Source organism: Hipposideros armiger, unplaced genomic scaffold (assembly GCF_001890085.2).
Source record: "Hipposideros armiger isolate ML-2016 unplaced genomic scaffold, ASM189008v1 scaffold_93, whole genome shotgun sequence".
Classification (NCBI taxonomy): Eukaryota; Metazoa; Chordata; class Mammalia; order Chiroptera; family Hipposideridae; genus Hipposideros; species Hipposideros armiger.
The window spans coordinates 1,058,816-1,077,743 of record NW_017731443.1 but is presented as its reverse complement, the minus strand read 5'-3'; the positions used below and the strand labels follow the sequence as shown (position 1 = coordinate 1,077,743).

General features: G+C 51.3%; 2 protein-coding genes across 7 annotated transcripts in view; both read left to right on the top strand.

Moving 5' to 3' along the window:
- Positions 1-204: 204 nt before the first annotated feature.
- PELI3 (pellino E3 ubiquitin protein ligase family member 3) lies at positions 205-8,950 on the top strand. Of its 3 annotated transcripts, none has more exons than XM_019645473.1 (8): positions 205-375; positions 1,477-1,629; positions 2,188-2,259; positions 4,268-4,397; positions 5,008-5,109; positions 5,872-6,066; positions 6,383-6,571; positions 7,946-8,950. In XM_019645473.1, the coding sequence occupies exons 2-8, from the start codon at positions 1,478-1,480 to the stop codon at positions 8,513-8,515; spliced, it is 1,410 nt and encodes a 469-aa protein (XP_019501018.1). In that variant the 5' UTR covers positions 205-375; position 1,477; the 3' UTR covers positions 8,516-8,950. The 3 variants fall into 3 exon arrangements, with proteins under 3 accessions (XP_019501018.1, XP_019501016.1, XP_019501017.1); XM_019645471.1 differs by lacking the exon at positions 205-375 and adding an exon at positions 455-713; XM_019645472.1 differs by lacking the exons at positions 205-375; positions 2,188-2,259 and adding an exon at positions 456-713.
- Positions 8,951-11,599: 2,649 nt separating this feature from the next.
- Positions 11,600-18,928, top strand: part of DPP3 (dipeptidyl peptidase 3) — a 31,962-nt gene continuing 24,633 nt past the window's right edge. Inside the window, exons 1-3 of one of the 4 annotated variants that reach the window (XM_019645467.1) lie at positions 11,600-12,042; positions 12,243-12,522; positions 13,713-13,990. In XM_019645467.1, the coding sequence (XP_019501012.1) occupies positions 12,471-12,522; positions 13,713-13,990 (330 nt within the window). In that variant the 5' untranslated portion in view covers positions 11,600-12,042; positions 12,243-12,470. Of the gene's footprint in view, positions 12,523-12,750; positions 12,888-12,948; positions 13,321-13,712; positions 13,991-18,928 lie in introns of those variants that run through there. The other 3 variants (XM_019645468.1, XM_019645470.1, XM_019645469.1) reach the window with 3 other exon arrangements.

The following is an 18,928-nucleotide window of genomic DNA, read 5'->3' as shown; positions in this document are numbered from 1 at the left end:
AGGACGACAGTGGGCGAGGGAGTTCCCGAAACAGTGGTGGGAGGGGCTTCCAGGGCGGGGGCGGGGCCAGGAGAGGGGCGTGTTCTCCTGAGAAGGGGCGGGGCTCCGAGGGCGAGCTTTAAGCTTCGCCGCAAGGGGCGGAGTCTAGGGTGGGGCGGGGCTTCCCTGGAGGCGGGGCCGGAGGGGCGGGGCATAGGGGCAGGGGGCGGAACGTGGCGGTTCGCGCTCGTCTCCCTCCCCCGGCCCCGGGTGTCCCTGTGACGAGGCAGCGCGGAGCCGCCGCGGGCCGGGCCGATCCCGCCGCAGCGGCCCCGGGGCCGAGCAGGGGCGAGGCGCGGAGAAAGCGGCGCCAAGCGGGTCTCGGAGCGCGGCCAGGTGAGGCCTCCGGGGCGGAAGGGGCGGGGGCTGCGCCGGGCGGGTCCTGGCGGGCGCGGGGTGTGTTTTTGCTTGTCTGGGGGTGGCAGGGGTGTGGGTCCGAGGGCGGGCGTCTGTGACTGTTCGCACGCTCGCGCCTGCGGTCGCGGGGCCAGGGTGGGCTCTGCGCCAGTCCTGGCACTGCCCGCGGGGCTCCGGGTGTGCGGGACTGTGTGCGTGCACGCGCGTGTTTGTGTGGCGGCGCCGCCGGGTGTGTATCTGCGTATGCGCTGGGCTGTCATTGTGCCTGCCCTGGGCGCGGGGCGCGGGCCTGCCCCGGCACAGTCACTCCTGCACGGGTATGTTTTCCAAACAGGCTTCCTGCGGAGACGGGCTCTGCTGCAGCCGGAGCTGGAGGGGGAAGCGCCGCCCCCACAGGCCTCCAGAAACCCGGGCTGCCCGGGGACTGCAGACAGACACCTGAGGGAGGAAGGGGGCGGGCACTCAGGAGGGGTCCAGAGGCCTGCCCACAGACGAGGCCAAGATGGGGAGACTGAGGCAGACGGATAGGAAGGTGGAGGTGGCCAGACAGGCAGAGATGGGGAAGAGGATGAGAAGAGAGATGGTGAAAATAACAGAGGCAGGGAGAACAGAGAGTCATTGAGAAGAGACAGACAGAGGCCTAGCTAGACCTTCAAAGGGGCAGAAAGATTAAGATGGACAGACAGATTCCAAGAACCTGACAGAGCAGTTACTCAGATGTCCTGGGGCTGAGAGCTAAACCCAGGAACTGAGTCTAAGATAAGGAGTAAGGGTCCTGGCCAAAAAGAAGCCTCTGGTCACCCCAAATTGGTCCATCCCTCTGACCGCACCAAATTTTCTGACCCTCTGTGTGGCTTTTCCCTCTTAGTTCCATCAAACCCATCAACTCCCTCCCCTGGTATCCCAGCAACCCTGGCAGTTTAGGAGAGGCAGAGGTGAAATGGTTGCCATAGCAACAGAAGCAGTGAAAGGTCACTCTGGCCTTAGCCTAGGTAGCCCTGCAGCAGGCCAGAGCTGGCATTGAGGAGGGTTGGGATGGGAGGCTGCAAAATTCTTTTTCTCCTCTCCCATTTTGCCTAGAATGGTGCTGGAAGGAAACCCTGAAGTAGGGTCCCCCAGAACCTCAGACCTCCAGCACCCTGGGAACCAGGGCTCTTGTGTCCTGTCTTCTCCTGGTGAAGATGCACAGCCAGGCGAGGAGCCTATCAAGTATGGCGAACTCATCGTCCTGGGGTGAGCATCTTTGGCCCAGGTGTGGCGGGGCACCAGGCACCCCCCAGGGTAACCAGACCAAGGGCCCCAGTTCTCCCACATATGACCTCCTGCTCTTTGTCCGTCTTCACCTACCCAGCTGAGAGACAGAGTTGACCAAACCCACCTTAATTCATAATTGTTCTTTTATCTTCTCATTTTTCATAAATTACTGAGACAACTCTTAACTGCCCACCAAAGTTTCTGATCAGAAAAAAGTAACACTGCTGCCTATTATAAAGCACTGTGTGTGTGTGTGTGTGTGTGTGTATAGTCTGGGGTGAAGAACTCTAGTTTTCTAGCAAAAATTGCTTGGTTCAAATCCTGCCTCTGCAAGTTGCTTAACTTCCCTGTGCTTCCGTTTTCCCCTTTTACAAATAGAGATGATGATAATAATACCTCAGAGGGTTGTCAGAAGGAATGAATGAGGTGATTTCTGTAAAACACATAGAACAGTGCCTGGCACGTATCAAGTGTTCTGGGAGGCAGGCCTGTGCCAAGCCCTTTCATGGACATTATTTCATTTCAATCTTCACAAAGATGCTGTGAGGAAGGAGGTGAGGAAACCGAGGCTCAGAGAGGGGAAGTGACTGGTCCAAGGGCACACAGCTGGTAAGTGGCAGGGCTGGGATTTGGACCCAGGTCTTTCTTACTCTAGGTCTAGTGCACTTTCACTAAGCCACAGCTGACCCTCACGCTGCAGAGGAGAAAACTGAGGAGAGAGGAAGCACCATGAGTTGGTGGCTGGATAGACCTCCTCCCTTCCTGGTCTCTGCCTGACCAGCAACCCTGCAACACCCACTTAGTTTATCCCCCAGGCACAGACCCCTCTTCCTTCCCCATCCATACCTCCTTTTGGCCTCTCTCTCTGCCATCTGCCCTGAAGAAAATATCTGATAAGCTATCTTATCATTATGATGATTATGTAAAGATAATGGCTACTGTTTCTTGAAATGTACATGCCATGTGCTTTTTATAAAGAAAAAGAATAGCTAACATTTGTAAAGGCCTTGTTGTATATATGCCAAACTCTGTGCCAGCCTTTTTTAAATGCTCTATCTCATTTAGTTCTCACAATGACTCATGAGGTAGGTCCTCATAAATTGCCCCATTTTACAGAGGTCATGTGATAAGTGGAAGAGCCAGGATTTCAGCCAGGCCCATCTGATCCCCAGCCTGTGTCCTGAACTGCTCCACCCCCCACACGTGGGGAGCTTACAAGGGCAAGAGTGATACCCCTCTCAGGGGTGCTTGCATTAGACTAGCAGCTGCTCAGTGTCCCAAAGACAGGGCTGGCTTTGCAGCTGAGGGTGAGGCCACTGATGGGGAAGAATGCAGACATAGGGTCAGGGCCCTCTTGACAGCCGGTGGTTCTCTGCAGAGCAATGAAGCCCCACACTGGTTGTGCATCAGGGCCACCTGGAGAGCACATTGAACGTATCGAATGACTGGACCATCCCAAACCTACAGAATCAAAATGTCCATGGGTGGGGCCACGGAATCTGTTTTGGAAGCTCATCAGAAGATTCTGATTCAAGTGGTCTGTGGCTGTATTTAGCAACTATTTGTTTTGTCACTCCTGCTGCAAACCTCCCATGGATCCTCACTGCTGACAGAATAAAGTCCTGACTCCTGAGCCGGGTGTTCAGGGCCTTTCCACCAACTTCATCTTCTCCTACTGCTGTTCACCACCCATCACACCGAACTCTGCCAGCCTCGGGGCTTTTGCTCAGGATGAGCACTCCCTCTGAAAGGGCTTTTACAAGAGAGGCTGGAGTCAGACAGACCCGAGTTCAAATCTAGACTTTTTCACTTACTAGCCTGGGACCTCAGGCAAGTCATTTTACCTCCCTGAGCCTCAATTTTCCTCATTTGTAAAATGGGAAGAGAGATACTTGCCTGGCAGCACATTGCACAGATTCCATTAGGTAATTAATAACGTGAAGCACCAGGAACACAGGAGACTCCAGTACATGGCAGCAATCAAGGCTGTGACTCACTCCACCTTTGCCTTCAAGACAAGAGCTGGAAAGGAAGGTAGAAAATTGACGTGTGTGGATATATGAAGGTCGTGGCATTGCGGATCTAATTTTTTCTTTCATTCTGGTTTTCGGTAGTACTTGTGGTGTAATAAATGGCAGTTTGCTAAAGGTGACTCCTTTTCAGTTCTTCAGTATAGGTGTTCCTCTCCTAGAAACCCGATCCTGGGGCCAGAATTCCCTTCCCCTGCCTCTGGGCCTGTAGTGCCCTTGGCTGGTGACTGGGTGATGGCAGGTGGTGCCCAGGTTCCTTGAAAACCTGAGGACCCCCTGCCCCCAGCACAGAACTGACCTGAAATGCATCACTCATGCCATCTCAGTGCCCAGCGCCTGGCCAGGCATGGCTCAGTCATCCAGGAAACACTGGTTAATTGAAAGGAAGTCCTCTTGAAAATGTTCTGACCCCCAGCCTGCACCCCAAAGGCACTGAATTGATATAGTAGGGTCTTTTGGTTTCGGGTGGTTCTAGGGCTTATCAAGGTAGGGTCTGCCCAGAAGTTGGCAGTTCCTCCTAGTCTACCAGGGGCTCACTTTCTCTCTCTCTCCCTGCAACCCTTTCTTCTTAACCCCCACATCCACAGCTACAATGGGTGTCTGGCAAGTGGGGACAAGGGCCGCCGGCGAAGTCGCCTGGCACTGAGCCGCCGGCCACATGCCAACGGAGTGAAGCCAGATGTCATGCACCACATCTCCACACCGCTCATCTCCAAGGCAAGCAGCTTGTCCCAGCAGACCTGGGCGCTGGTCCTGCCCTCCCTACCCAAGCCCCACTGGGGTAAGGGGAGCCCATTGTGTCTTTACTCACTGCCTGTTGGGCTGCCAGAAAAATGGTGCTGATCGGAGAACCTTTGCAGTGTGCACAGTCATTTACAGTTTGCAAAGCATTTCCTTGACCACCAGACCCCATCCATTGGATGGACATTGCCAGCATCATTTTAGAGGCAGCCAAGGCTCAGAGAGGAGATGTGACAGTCCCCTAGCAATGGCAAAAGAAAAGCCTTTGGGTTAGAATTTGGGCTCCGCTGTTTCCAGCTTTGTGACTTTCGGCCAGTTTCTTCTCCTCTCTGAGCTGTAGTTTTCTCAACTGTAAAATAGGAAGGACAACCAAATGGTGGTTATAGGGAGCAAACAGGATAACCTGTGTAAAGTGCCTGCCGGCTGCACAGTACACCCTCTGCAAAGGGTGGAACCCCCTTCCCCGGGAGTGGCCCTGGTCTTGAGTGGCCCTTCACCTGGTCTTGGGCCTTAGCTTCTGGGTCAGAGGCTCACACTTCTCATGGCCTCATGTCCTGAGAAGTGACTTCTCCTTTCTCCCCACCAGGCACTGAGTAACCGTGGACAGCACAGCATCTCGTACACACTGTCCCGGAGCCACTCGGTCATAGTCGAGTACACACATGACAGTGACACAGACATGTTTCAGGTATGCTCGGTTCCCTCCATAGGCCGCCTGGCGACTGGTCTCAATGCTCAGCTCTACAGGCCTTTCAGGGTGAGGCTGGAGGCCTGAAGGCCATGGAGAATGTGCATCAGGGGTCCTCAGTGCAGTCAGCCACTCTTTAGATGAGGAAGCAGCACAGCCCAGAGAGGGCTGTTGACTTCCCAGAGTCACACAGCAAGCCAGTGGCTGTATCAAGATTCAAACCCAAGATGGGCTCCCCAGCTGCAGGAGGCCATACAGTTTAGGAGTTTAGATCCCAGCTTCATCACTTACTAGCTGGGCAACTGCGCAAAAGTCACCTAACCTCTCCAGGCCTTGGTTTCCTCATCTCTCAGGTGGGGCCCATAATAACACCCACCCCATGGACTTGTTGGGAAGATTAACTGAGATATTGCACATAAAACGCTTAGCATGGTACCTGGCATAGTGTAAACACTTACTGAAAATTCATTATTTGCTACTAATAGGTGATCACTCCCAAGCCATGTGTGTCACCGTTTCACAGTTCAAACAACAAATTTACTAGTTTTCATTGAGTGGGGTATTCCCCAGAGGGAGATGAAGGAGAAGGCCCAGTCCTTTTGATTGAACTTGGAGGCCCCCCCAGGGTGTTGGAATGGTGCTGCCCCCTTATTGTTTGGTGACCTTGCACACTGAGCAGCTGCCGGCAACCCTGGGATGGGAAGCCTGTGGGACAGACCTGTGTACACAGCATCCCTGTACTTGCCCTCCTCTTCCTCACAGATTGGCCGCTCCACGGAGAACATGATTGATTTTGTGGTAACAGATACATCCCCTGGAGGAGGGACGGCTGAGGGCCCCTCCGCCCAGAGCACCATCTCCCGCTACGCCTGCCGCATCCTCTGTGACCGCCGGCCGCCCTATACTGCCCGCATCTATGCCGCTGGCTTTGATGCCTCCAGCAACATCTTCCTTGGAGTGAGTGAGCCCCCAGGGAGGGACCAACGCTTCATCTGAGCGTGAGCTGAGGGGTAGGCTGGGGAGGGGCAGCATCCTGGGGTGATGGACTGGCCCACAGTAATCATAACCATGACCTATGCAGGGATTAGAAGCCCCACTTAACAAATGAGCAAAGTGAGGCTCAGAGACGTCAGGTGATGCCCAAGGTCAGGCAGTGCCAATTCCAGTCCTCTCCAGGCCACCTCTGAACTTGAGGGTAGAGGGGCAGCACCTCTAGCTCATGGCCTGCTGGGGACTACTTAGGGATGTTATCTGATCCCACATGTGGTCCCAGGAGCGGGCGGCCAAATGGCGGACCCCTGATGGCCTGATGGATGGCTTAACCACCAATGGGGTCCTGGTGATGCACCCAGCGGGCGGCTTCTCTGAGGACTCGGCCCCAGGTGTCTGGCGGGAGATCTCGGTCTGTGGGAACGTGTATACCCTGAGGGACAGCCGCTCGGCACAGCAGCGGGGGAAGCTGGTAGGTGGCCTGCTCCATCCATACCCTCTACCCTGTCATCCTTCCTGGGACCCTCCCAATCTGCCTGTCCCCCTGCCCAAGCCAAGAAATGAGGATCTCCAGTCCTCCTGCACAAGGGAGTCCCAACAGGCTTCATCTGGGGGCACGTGCCGCTTGTTCCACAGAGGGGACCGGATCAGCACCCCCAAGTATTACCCACATACTCTTGGAGGTCCATGGGATGATGGGAAGTGGAGCACACACAAATACACTGCAGTACCAAGTGTCTTAGAGGATGCCAGCAGCTTAAAAAATCACACCCTCTTATGAGGGTGACACTTGGCCCATGTGTGAGCAATTTTTGGCCTAAAGTGTTGGCAGTTTGTAACGTGTCTGTCACATTCAGACGGGTTTAGCTTTATTATCCTCTTCCAGTGGGAAAGGGACCATGGAGTAGTTCTGATGCAGGTGACAGTGAATGCTCCCCGTTGTACAGATCAGAGAACTAATGTTGGGAGCTGGGAGAGGGTCCTAGACACAGGTAGGAGCTTGCCCAAAGTCACGTGGCCAAGCTCCTCAAATGGGCTCTTCAGACCTCTTCCTGGGTGTAAGTGTGTCTGGCAAGGAGATGCAACACCACAAGGAAAAGCATGGCTTGTCTTCCCAGAGCATCGCTTGTCCTGGGAGACTTGAGAAAAAATTATTTTACAAAATTATGCATGTGAATGTTTCACTTGCATACATTTGTTGAGTAGCAACTAAGTTCCAGGCACATTCTAGGTGTTTACATTGATTGATTCATGAGAACCACTTGACATACAGGGAAGTGGAATCCATCTGGAGGATAAGGAAATTAAGACACAAAGAGGTTGAGTTACTCGACCAGGAACACGGAGTTAGTAAATGGTGAGGCCAGAATTCACACCCAGACAGCCTAGCTCCAGGGTCCGTGCCTTAACTATCACCCTTACTTAGGACAGCTGCTTTGGGCTAAGTGGCCAGTGTTTGAGATGGAAGAGTTTCCTGCCTCTGCCATTAGGGAAGAGCCTGGGAAAACATTTGAGAAAACCTCCATTTAGATCCAGGCCTCCTGATTTGTGAGATGAGGTGACCAAGGCCCATGTCCTACTGAAAGTGAGGAACCCTGTGTGCCTGGGAGCACCTGCCTGCTCTCCCTCATGGCGTCTTGGCCCTCACCCCTCCTCTGCCTTAGTCCTTCCCCGCTCCTCTGCTCCACTCACTCCCCACTCTGCCCCAGCCCACCCTGATGGTCCAGAGTGCCTTCTCCAGGGTGGTTCAGTGGGATGGATGGGCGGCTAGGCTGGGGAGATGGCTGCCTGATGGCAGAGGTTTGGGGGTTTCTTGGGCAATAAGGCCCTTCTGCTCCCCTGGCAGGTGGAAAATGAGTCCAACGTGCTGCAGGATGGCTCCCTTATCGACCTGTGTGGGGCCACGCTGCTGTGGCGCACGCCGGCTGGGCTACTGCGGGCACCCACGCTGAAGCAGCTGGAGGCCCAGCGACAGGAGGCGAATGCGGCGCGGCCCCAGTGCCCTGTGGGCCTCAGCACCCTGGCCTTCCCCAGTCCGGCCCGTGGCCGCACGGCACCAGACAAGCAGCAGCCCTGGGTCTACGTTCGTTGCGGCCACGTCCACGGCTACCACGGTTGGGGCTGCCGGCGAGAGCGGGGCCCCCAGGAGCGGGAGTGTCCTCTTTGCCGCCTCGTGGGGCCCTATGTGCCCTTGTGGCTCGGCCAGGAGGCCGGCCTCTGCCTGGACCCCGGACCGCCTAGCCACGCCTTTGCACCCTGTGGCCATGTCTGCTCTGAGAAGACTGCCCGCTACTGGGCCCAGACACCACTGCCCCATGGCACTCACGCTTTCCATGCTGCCTGCCCTTTTTGTGGCGCCTGGCTCACTGGTGAGCATGGCTGCGTCCGCCTCATTTTCCAGGGGCCACTGGACTAAGCTCCCTGGGGCCCCCTGCTGCTGCGCCCGCCTGTCCACCTAGGTCCCCCACCTCCTGCAGCCCAGAGGGAGCTCTGCATGTGGGACTCTAACTGCTGGCACATAGCTATACCAGATGGACGTGTTGGATGGGCTGTGCCCCTCTCCTTTTAACTCTGGTCCCTAAGGGAGTCCCCAAGACCCCTACCCCAGTCAAAATGATGGGGCTCTGTCCTGGACTGACGGAGGGAAGCCCACTTCCCTGCCCTGGCCCTTCCTGGGGCATTTCACATCATGCCGCCTACACTGTGCCCCTGGGGGAGTGAAGGGACCATGGGCCCCTGACCCCCAGCTTAGGCTGGCTGCACCCCGAGCCTGCCGACCCAGTTCTAGACATTCACCCTGCTGCTGCCCTGGGTTCCTCTATAAACCTTGCTACTCAGCTGCTCTCACCAAGCCCATGTGTCCCGCATGTGTGCAATGCCTCCAGCCCCTGGGTGAGTGACAGGTGGGTGGAAGGCTGGGATCGGCATCTGCTGATACCCACTATGGACTGGACTCCATGCCAAGGGGACTCTGGGGACAGCGAGAAAATCAGACCTGGTTCCCTGCCTGTTGGAGTTCACAGTTTAGTGAACGACAGACCAAATTACCGAATGACAGCACGGCTTCCTGTATGCCAGGATCAGAGTTATCAGTGGCTGTGGAGCAGGCCTCACTGGTGGTGGAAAAGTGAGGGAGGCTTCACTGAGGAGGTGGCATAGGCGCTCAGCTAAATGGCTGCATCGGAACCCCCCACAGGAAGGAGAGGGTGCTTTAGGCAGAAGGGAGAGGTAGAGTACAGGTTCTGAGGTAAGTAAGGAGGAAACTGAGTGAGGGGTTCAGAGTGGCCGGAGCAGGGGTTCAGGGGGACAGGAAGGAGGCTGGAGCCAGAGATTGGGGCTGTGCTGATGGGGAAGATGCTGAATAGAGGATTCAGAACCTCACTGGTGGACAGTGAGGAGCCGAGGGAGGGGAGAGGACTCGCGGTTCCAGAGTGTTGGCTGTGACACAAGGGCTACCATTACTGAATGCCCACCATGTGCCCTGTACTGTGCTAATGATAATAATAACTACCTTCATTGAGCACGCACCAGGCACCAGGCTCTGCTTCTCGGAGGTTTGGTTATTTAATCCTCATAGGAAACCAGGGAGGGAGGTGTTACCATTTCTGTTTATGGGGAGATGAAGGCACTAAGTTGCACAGCTAGAAAGTGGCCAAGCCAGATTCACATATATGTCTGCCTGCCTAGCCTTGAAGACTGCCCTCTTCTCCATCACACTGTGCTGCTTTCTTTGAATGAATGGGAGCAGTTGGGAGGGCAGCCCAGATAAGTTGTGGCGGGAAAATGCTTGATGACCGATGAGCCAAGTGTGGAGATATTGGGCTGGGGCCTGTTGGACCTGGGTTGCCACGGAGGCCAAGTCTGAATGGAATCCCTCTTCATCTTGGCTAAGTGTTTCCTCTCCCTGAGAGTCAAGGTGAGCTTGGGGTGCTGCTCTGGTTGCCCCCAGGCCATTCCTAGAGGGAGCGGGCTAGGAAGAAAGGTATGGAGACATAAAAATCTGAAGGGGCTCTGAATATAAGCCTGACCTGGGCAATATCCCCAGTGGAAGACAGCTGCCTTAGGAAATACAGATTCCTAGGGGAGGGACATGCCCCAGGCCACACAACTGGTTGGGGCTATAGAGACCAGACCTGGGGCTGTTGAGAGAGCACCTGCCAATGGTGAGAGGAGGATGTGATCAGACTCTTGCTTCCAGAGCAGAGCATCACACTGCCACAGTGGGGGAGCCCAGCTGGGAGTCCTGGGGAGGGTGTGGGAGCATGGCAACTCCTACACACATGCACACACAACACAGCACCAGCAATCCACCTCTTCCCAGTGGTTCTCTCTTCTGACCCAGTTGGGAACCAGACAGGAACATTCCGATCCCATTGCTAGCAGGGAACCTCAGACTCTAGAAGAGAGATGAGGAGAGGGCACAGGCACCACCCCAGGGAGAACACCCCAGGTGGTGGTGGAGGGGGTCAGACTGCCCTGGTCTTGGCCCAGCTCTGCCCCTTTCAGCTCCTGGATCCACAGTGTCCTCAGTTGTTAAATGGAATAACGGTCCTGTCACCAGGTGAATTTTGGAGAGCACCTGTAACGCAGTAGGTACTTAATAATGTTACTTCCTCGCCTACCCCTTCATTCCCATGGGGAACAGCCAAAGCCATGACTCTGGTGAGTGGACTGCTCCATGTGATACTGTGTGTGTGTGTGTGTGTGTTGGGGCAGGTGGAAGGAACAGTGTGGTTGAAAGTGAGGAAGGCTAGATCCCAATTCAGGGACACCTGAGGACATGCTGGATGGTGTTAAGGAAGCCAATGAACTTATTGGCCTCAGTTTCCCCATCTGTACAATGGGTAGAATGGTATCTTATCTCAGGGTTTTTGCAAGAATAAAATGAGATCCTATATGTCAAGCTACTAGCACAGCACCTGGGTAAGGCTCAGATTAGCTGCAATTATAAAAAAGCAGCTTGGGTGGGGCTCCCACAAGTACTGGGATCTTTGGCTGGCCTGAGCTGCCTACTGGTGGCAGTGGACAGCACTACCTCCTTTACTGGTGTCCATTTCAACTTCACCCAAGTCAGGGAAGACTTTATACCCAGTTTAAAGGTAATGAGAATTGAGGCACAGGGAAGAAGAGGGGTGGCTTTCCTAAGGACAGACTAATTTATTGAGCTCCTTCCTGTAATGATCATCAGAGCTAACAGCACTGTTGTGCCAAGCAGGGCTTGGGAACCTCTGTGAATCAGAAACTGGCACTCATGGTGGGCAGATGCTGCTCTGGGTCTAGACGCAGGTGTGGCAAGGAGGGTGTGTGGATTTCAGGTAGCCCCTTCTCCCTGCACAACACTAGGAGGCAGCACTGCCCAGTCAACACTTCAACATCCCTCGGAGTGGAGACAATTATTAGCCCCGTTTTCCTGCTCAGAAAGTCAAGACTCAGAGGTAAAGTGACCCATCCAAGGACACACAGCCAGTAGGAGGTGGAGGCCTGGTTCGACTTTAGATGGCCTGACTCCACCCCCACTCTGACCTGGGACTCTCACAATGCTCCCCACTCAGCCTGGCTGGGCGCCTGGCACTTTCACATGCCATGCCTCACTCAGGCCGTCTTCCTGTGAGGCCATCCAGACATTCAAGGGTAGACCTCAGGCCCATTTCTGCCCTGGGCAGCCTTTCTGGGTGGCAGGTGGCTTTCTCATCCATTAGGCATCCGACAAGCACCAAGAAACTGCCAGGCCCCTCGCCTCTTTGTGCTGAAAAATACTGAGGCTCAGAGACATTTAGCTGCTGCCGCCAAGTCCCGCTCCCCATCCCCCCCGCAGCCCACAGTGAGCTGGTGGTGGTGCAGGCACGTGTGGAACCATCAGCCCTGGCAGGAGCCTGCTCGCCTGTAGCCTCGATTCCCTGCACGGAGCGCTTTGCAGTCTCCACCTCCTGGCTCTCGAATCCAGTGAGTAAGTGGGGGACACATCACTCCCATTGCACAGGTCCCCTCCCGCAAAACTGAGGTCGGGCGACTGGGAAAAACCCCAAAGGACAGCAGGGTTGTGGCTGAGTATGGGGGCGGGAAATAGTGGTACTCTGTCCATGACATCCATGCAGCCCAGCCCGGACTCAGGGGACCTTGTCAGCCCTGTCTGCCCGGACTAGGCCGCGGCCAGACCGGCCACGCAGGTTCCCGCCCCCGGGGGAGCGCTGCCAGTGGACAAAAGGCCAAGGCTGCCGGGGCCATCCCGCGTGCGAACCCGTAGCGCCTGGAGGCGGGGAGCGGGCGGGCCGGAGGAACTCGCCTCGGAGCGCCTATTGGCTGGAACAGACGCTCATCCGGACCCCCCCGACAAGTGGCCGGTGGGGGCGGAGTTAGAAGAGCCCCAATGAATGGGGGAGCCGGAAGCAGGAAGTGAGTTTGCAATCGGAGCAGCTGCTGCAGGTGAGGCGCGCCGCTCGGGATTCAGGGTCACACTATGTCCTCCTCGGGGACAGGGCGAGTCTGGACCTAGCGCAAGACCATTCTCTTTCTGCCCCGCATCTAGTACCTCTTCTCAAGTTATCGCGGCCCCGAGGCTGAGGAATGCTCCGCGGGCAGCGAAGGGTTAACACCCCTTTCAGAACCCGGGGGATTGCGCTATTGGGGCGGAGCATGGGGAGTGGCGGGGGCCACTGGAAACACATTCCCAGTAAGGGAGGACGGTGTGGAGAATGCCCTGGGGTGGCAGACCCCTGGGACCCACCGGGGCTTTGAGACCTTCGTTAAGTTGCTTGGTCTCACAAAGCCTCAGCCTTCCTATCTGTAAAGTGAGTTTTCTTCCACCTCTGAACTTCTGTAGCTCTGTAGCTCCCCTGGCCCAAGCACAGGAAGAGGGCAGGAGGATGGAGGGCAGACACAAAGACAGTTAGAGGGATAAAGAGTGTGGGACAGATCCTGGGAACAGGGAGAGAGGAAAAGAGCACGAGGAAAATCATTAACTGTTGTAGGTACATTCCGTCCCGTGTGGCTTCATCTAATTTGCATACCCACACCCACCTGGTGAGATTGGGGTTATCCCCCATTTTACAGAGGCGGAAACCGAAGTGCAGAAAAGTGAAACAACTGACTTGACTTTAGGAGTGTAGGGCTGAGTCCGGATTGGAGCCTGGGTCTTCCAGCTGGTCGCCTGGGAATCTGTCCTTGTGACCACAGTGGGTAGAATTAAAGAACCTGCAGGAGAACCCTGAAGGAGGCTAGTAGGTCAGAGAAAGAGGTGGGGAGCCAGAGTGGGACCTGGGCTGGGAGTACGGAGATGCAGGCCTCTGCTTCTGACCCTTCCCTTCTGTCATTAGGCAAAGCTCCTAGCCTTACTGGGCCTCAGTTTCCCTATCTGTAAGACTAGATAGTTGGATTTAATCTTTCAGATTGAGGGGCCACAGGCCAAATATGACCCACCAATGTATGCATATGTTGTAATTTCCTGGGGTGAGTCACCTGACCGTCTCAGCCTCAGTTAGCATACCTGGTGAATGGGTACAATGGTATTCCCTTCCTCATGGGCTTTTAGGAGGATTAAATGAGATCATGAGAGTGCAGAGCCAGGTGGTTGGTGTGGGGTAAATGATGGCTGTGATGATGGTGATGGTTCTCAGCAGGGCCCATGGCGGACACCCAGTACATCCTGCCCAATGACATCGGTGTGTCTAGCCTGGACTGCCGCGAGGCCTTCCGCCTGCTGTCGCCCACAGAGCGCCTCTATGCCCACCATCTGTCACGGGCCGCCTGGTATGGAGGCCTGGCTGTGCTGTTGCAGACCTCCCCTGAGGCCCCCTACATCTATGCCCTGCTCAGCCGCCTCTTCCGTGCCCAGGACCCCGATCAGCTGCGCCAGCATGCCCTGGCTGAAGGCCTTACCGAGGAGGAGTATCAGGTCAGTTCTCTCAGGCCAACCTGCATTTCTTGAGTGGTCTGGGTGTGAGGGACCAGGAAGCAGGGGTACAAAGGTCTTTCTCTCTCTTTGGATTAAACCCAAAATTACAAATACTGGAACCCCCACTCCTGGCGTCCCATTCTTCTCATCTGCAAAATATGCATGAGGCTAATCTGTACCTCTTAGGGTTGTGGTGACCTGACTCCAAGGTAAATGTTGGCTGCCATGATTATAACAAGAGCTTTGAGTGAAGGAAACAGCTGTGGAGATTCAGAGATGGTAGAGGAATGAGTCCAGGGTAGGAATCGGGAGGTCTGTATTCTGGACCATGTCTTCCTTTACCATGTTGTATGTCCCTGGGCATAATATTCCCTGTCTCCTGCTTATTGTTTGTGTGTGGGCCTGTTGGCCAAGTAATACATGAATGCATTTGTAATGCATTACAGCAGTGCAGAATGACATAAAACAAAAGGTGGAGATCATTCATTCTCATGCCCTTCTTAGAGGTAACCACGGAGGATGATGGGTACACAGCCTTTTCAGCCCTCTGTCTGAATTCCATACCTCCCCACGTGCGTGTGCACATGTATCAGTGCCTTATTTTCTCTTTTGCATAAATGCGATCACGCTCTCCATGTTCCTGTGAGTCCTGCTTTTGGAGAACCTCCATGGGGTACATATCAGTTCACCTCATTCTTTTTTATTGGCTGTGAAACATTCCAATGGAGTGTACACTAAAATCAATTTAATTTTTTCTTTATTAGTGGACATTTAATTGTTTCCAGTTCTTTTTTAAAATTCCTCCCCCCCTTTTTTTTTTCTATTTTTGTTTGTTTGTTTGTTTGTTCCCGGTTCTTCTTACAAACAGCACCACAATGAGCATACTTGTGCACATGGGTGAGTAGGATCTATTTCTAGAAGGATAATTGCAAGGTCAAAGGCTCTGTACATTTACAGTTAATTGGTGTTGTTAAATCATCATCTGAAAAAGCTTCACCAAGAATGTGTGAGAATATGGCCTATTTTTCTATATGGAAAATAAAGGGATTGGATTGCTTATCTCTGAGCTGAGGCCCAGGCTGTTTCTTCTACCCTTTTTGAACTTTGTGTATTTACATCCCATCTCTGGGCCTTGGTTTCCTCTTTAAAAATGCTAAAAGCTGAGGAAGTGCTTATAAATGGAAAAGTGCCACCCAAGTATTACTGTTCTCAGTAGGATTCTTTTGTTTGTCAGTAGCAGAAACCCACATCAAATTGGCTTAAATGTAAAAAAATCATGAGTTCTAATGTCTGGTCCGGCGTGTAAGGAAGGAGCTTAGAAGTCACCAGTCTGTTCAAACAATAAGTAAAAAGCTGAGCAAACTGAAAAATCAACATCTCTTCTTAGATCCTTAAGGGAAATGAGGTCACAGGGCAAATTGCTGTACCCAGATTGGAGAGAGACAGGCAGATACAGAGAATGACAACTTACCAGAGCAAAAATTTATGAGCAGACACCTCCACTGGAACCAGTGCTGGGGTAGGAAGACCTGACCTGTTAGTGATGAGTTGCTGTAGGCTCAGTGTGGATAACTCTGAGTTCTAAAAATTCCAGGGGAACCCAGTCATAAGGGGTTCCCACACTTTTGGGGATTTTTCCTGGTTCTCACAACAAATTTCAGAGATAAAGCCCCTTGTGCTTCCAGCAAAGGGAGGAGAAAAGGCACCAGTTTTGAAACATGCTAGAACATTCTGTTCATGCTAACGTGGTCTATCATCAGGAGAAGCTATTTAATGAGAAACTAATGTGCTAGGGTTTTGTCAGAACCTAGCTGATCTAGGGGAAAGGAAATAACCAACTCTAGTCCACTCAAGCCATTCTGTCCCACCTAAGCGGGAGGCTGGGACATGGAACTGAGAAGTCCTCAGTCCAGAGGCAAAGGCTCACAAAAAGACTGAGAGCTAATCATGGGACTACTTCCCCTGCTCCCATGCCTCACCACCACATTACTAAAGGCCTACTTGCAGCAGTTCCTTTTAGCCACTACGTCATGTCTGGCTATCAAGAAAAAATTACAAAACATACTAAAAGGCAAAAAACGTGGTTTGAAGAGATAGAGCACACATCAGAACCGGACTCAGCTATGGCAGGGATGTTGGATTTACCAGACTGGGGATTAAAACAACTATGATTAATGTGTTAAGGGCTCTAACGGATATAGTAGACAACATGAAAGGATAGATGGGCAATGTAAGCAGAAAGATGGAAGTTCTAAGAAAGAATAAAAAATGCTAAAGGTCATAAACACTGTAACAGAAGTGAAGAATGCCATTGATGGGCTTATTAATAGACTTGACATAGCTTAAGAAAGAATCTCTGAGCTTGAGGATATCTCGACAGAAACCTCCAAAACTGAAAAGCAAAGAGAAAAAAGATGAAAAAAAACCAAACATACTAGACTATCCAAGAAATGTGGGATAGCTACAGGCGGTGTAACATACCTGTAATGGGAATACCAGAAGGAAAAGAAACAGAAACAGAAGAACTATCTGGAATAATGACTGAGAATTTCCCCAAATTAATGTCAGACACCAAACCACAGATCTGGGAAGCTCAGAGAACACCAACTTATTGTTTTTTAAGTGCAATAACACCTCCTTCACTCATGCATATCATTTCCGAACTACAAGAAATCAAAGATAAATAAAAAGTCTTGAAAGAAGACAAAGGAAAAAAAATCTTACCTGTACAGGAGCAAAGATAAGAATTAATCCAACTTCTCGGAAACCATGCAAGCAGGATGAGAGTGAGTTGAAATATTTTAAGTGTTGAGAGAAAACCCCCCTAACCTAGAATCTACTTGTAAAATTATCCTTCGAAAGTGAAGGAGAAATAGACTTTCTCAGACTAACAGAAATTGAAGAAGTGTGTTGCTGGTAGACCTGCTTTGCAGGAAATGTTAAAAGTTCATTAGAGCAGGAAAATGATATAGGTAAAAAACTCAGATCTATATTGGAGATGTAGGAAAAGCATTAGAGAAGGAGTAAGTGAAGGTAAAATAAAAACGTATTTTTTTTATTCTGAATTGATCTAAGAGATAAGTTTGTTAAAAATAATAGCAACAATGTGTTCAATTATATATGCATATAAATAAAACTTCTGTATGCTTATGTATAAGTGAGATAAATGACAGGAATGACACGGGAGGAAAGGCAGGAATTAGGATTATTTTGTTATTATAAGGTACTCACACTACCCACAGAGCACTATAGTGTTACTTGAAAGTGGACTTGGATTAGTTGTAAATGTATATTGCAAATTCTAGAGCAACCACTAAAAAATGTAAAAAAGGAAGTATAACTAGTATGCTAAGAAAGGAGAGAAAATGGAATCATATAAAAGATTCAGTTAAAAACCACAAAAGGCAGAAAAAGAATGGAAGACCAAAAAAGGACAACAGATAGACAACAGTAACAAATATAGTAGGTCTTAATAGAACCATGTTAATAATCACTTTGAATGTAAGTGGTCTAAATGCACCAATTAAAAGACAGATTGTCAGAGTGGATCAGAAAGCAAGACCCAACTGTATATTGTCTATAGGAAACCCACTTTAAATATAAAGACACATATAGACTAAAAGGGATGGAGAAAGATATCCCATACCAACAGTAATCAAAAGAAGGTGAGAGTTGCTATATCAATTTTGGAAAGAGCAAACTTAAGAGCCTGGAAGATTATCAAGTTGGTTAAGAGCTCGCTCAAGAGTGCGAGCTCTGAGCAACAGCGGTTCGATGCCCGGCCTGAGCTGAGCTGCCGCTGAGCTGCCAACAGGTGGCAGGATGACTCACCTAAAAAAAAAAAAAAAAGATTATCAAGGGTAAGGAGGAGCATTACATAACGATAAAAGGGTCAGTTCTCCAAGAAGACGTAACAGTCTTTAATGTGTATGTGTATAACAACAGAGCATCAAAATATGTGAGGCAAAAACTGGTAGAACTGCAAGGAGAAATAGATGAATCCACTATTATAGTTCAAGATTTTAGCACCCCTCTTTCAGAAATACTAGGTATGATCAGACTATATGGTGAATGCTGCTGCCCAGTGCCATCCAATGGAAAGGCAGGGATCTTCAATATGGGAAAAGGCGTGTTGTACCTTAGTAACAGTGTGTGACAAGTTTCAACTTGTTCGGTGCAGTCAGTTGGGTGTGAGCTATGGTTGAGAGAAGGTGTGTTTTAAAGTGTGCTATAAATTATGGATCATGAACAACACATTAACATGAAATGGGCAAATGGTTTCATTCTCCATCGTGACAACGCTCCGTGTCACACATTGCTTCTGGTGCGGCAATTTCTGTCAAAAAAAACATTACGGTGTGTCCTCATCCACCTTATTCACCGAATCTGGCATCAAATGACTTTTCTGGCTCTTCCCCAAAGTCAAAATGACCATGAAAGGTAAACATTTTGAATTGATTCAGGACATCGAGGCAGCCATGACAGTGCAACTAAAGACACTCATGAAAGAGGACTTCCAGAACTGCTTCAGAAAGTGGCAAGAACAATGGGATAAGTGTGTTCGAGGTGAGGGGGATTAATAGCAATGTGTCTTTTACTATAATACACTTTTTATTTAAACATTCACTGTATTTTTTTATCGCACCTCAATAGATAGATCCAGCAGGCAGAAAAGACATAGTTGAACTCAAAAACACATCAATCAGCTGAATATAATAGACATATATAAACTACATTCAACAACAGCATCTCAAACTCACATGGGACATTCATCAAGACAGACCACATTCTGGGCCATAAAACACATCTTAACAAATTTTAAAAGAATAGAAATAATATAATGTCTGCTCTCAGATCAAAATGGAATTAAACTAGAAATCAATAACAAGATAGCTGGAATATCCCCAAATATTTGAAGATTAAACAACATGCTTCTAA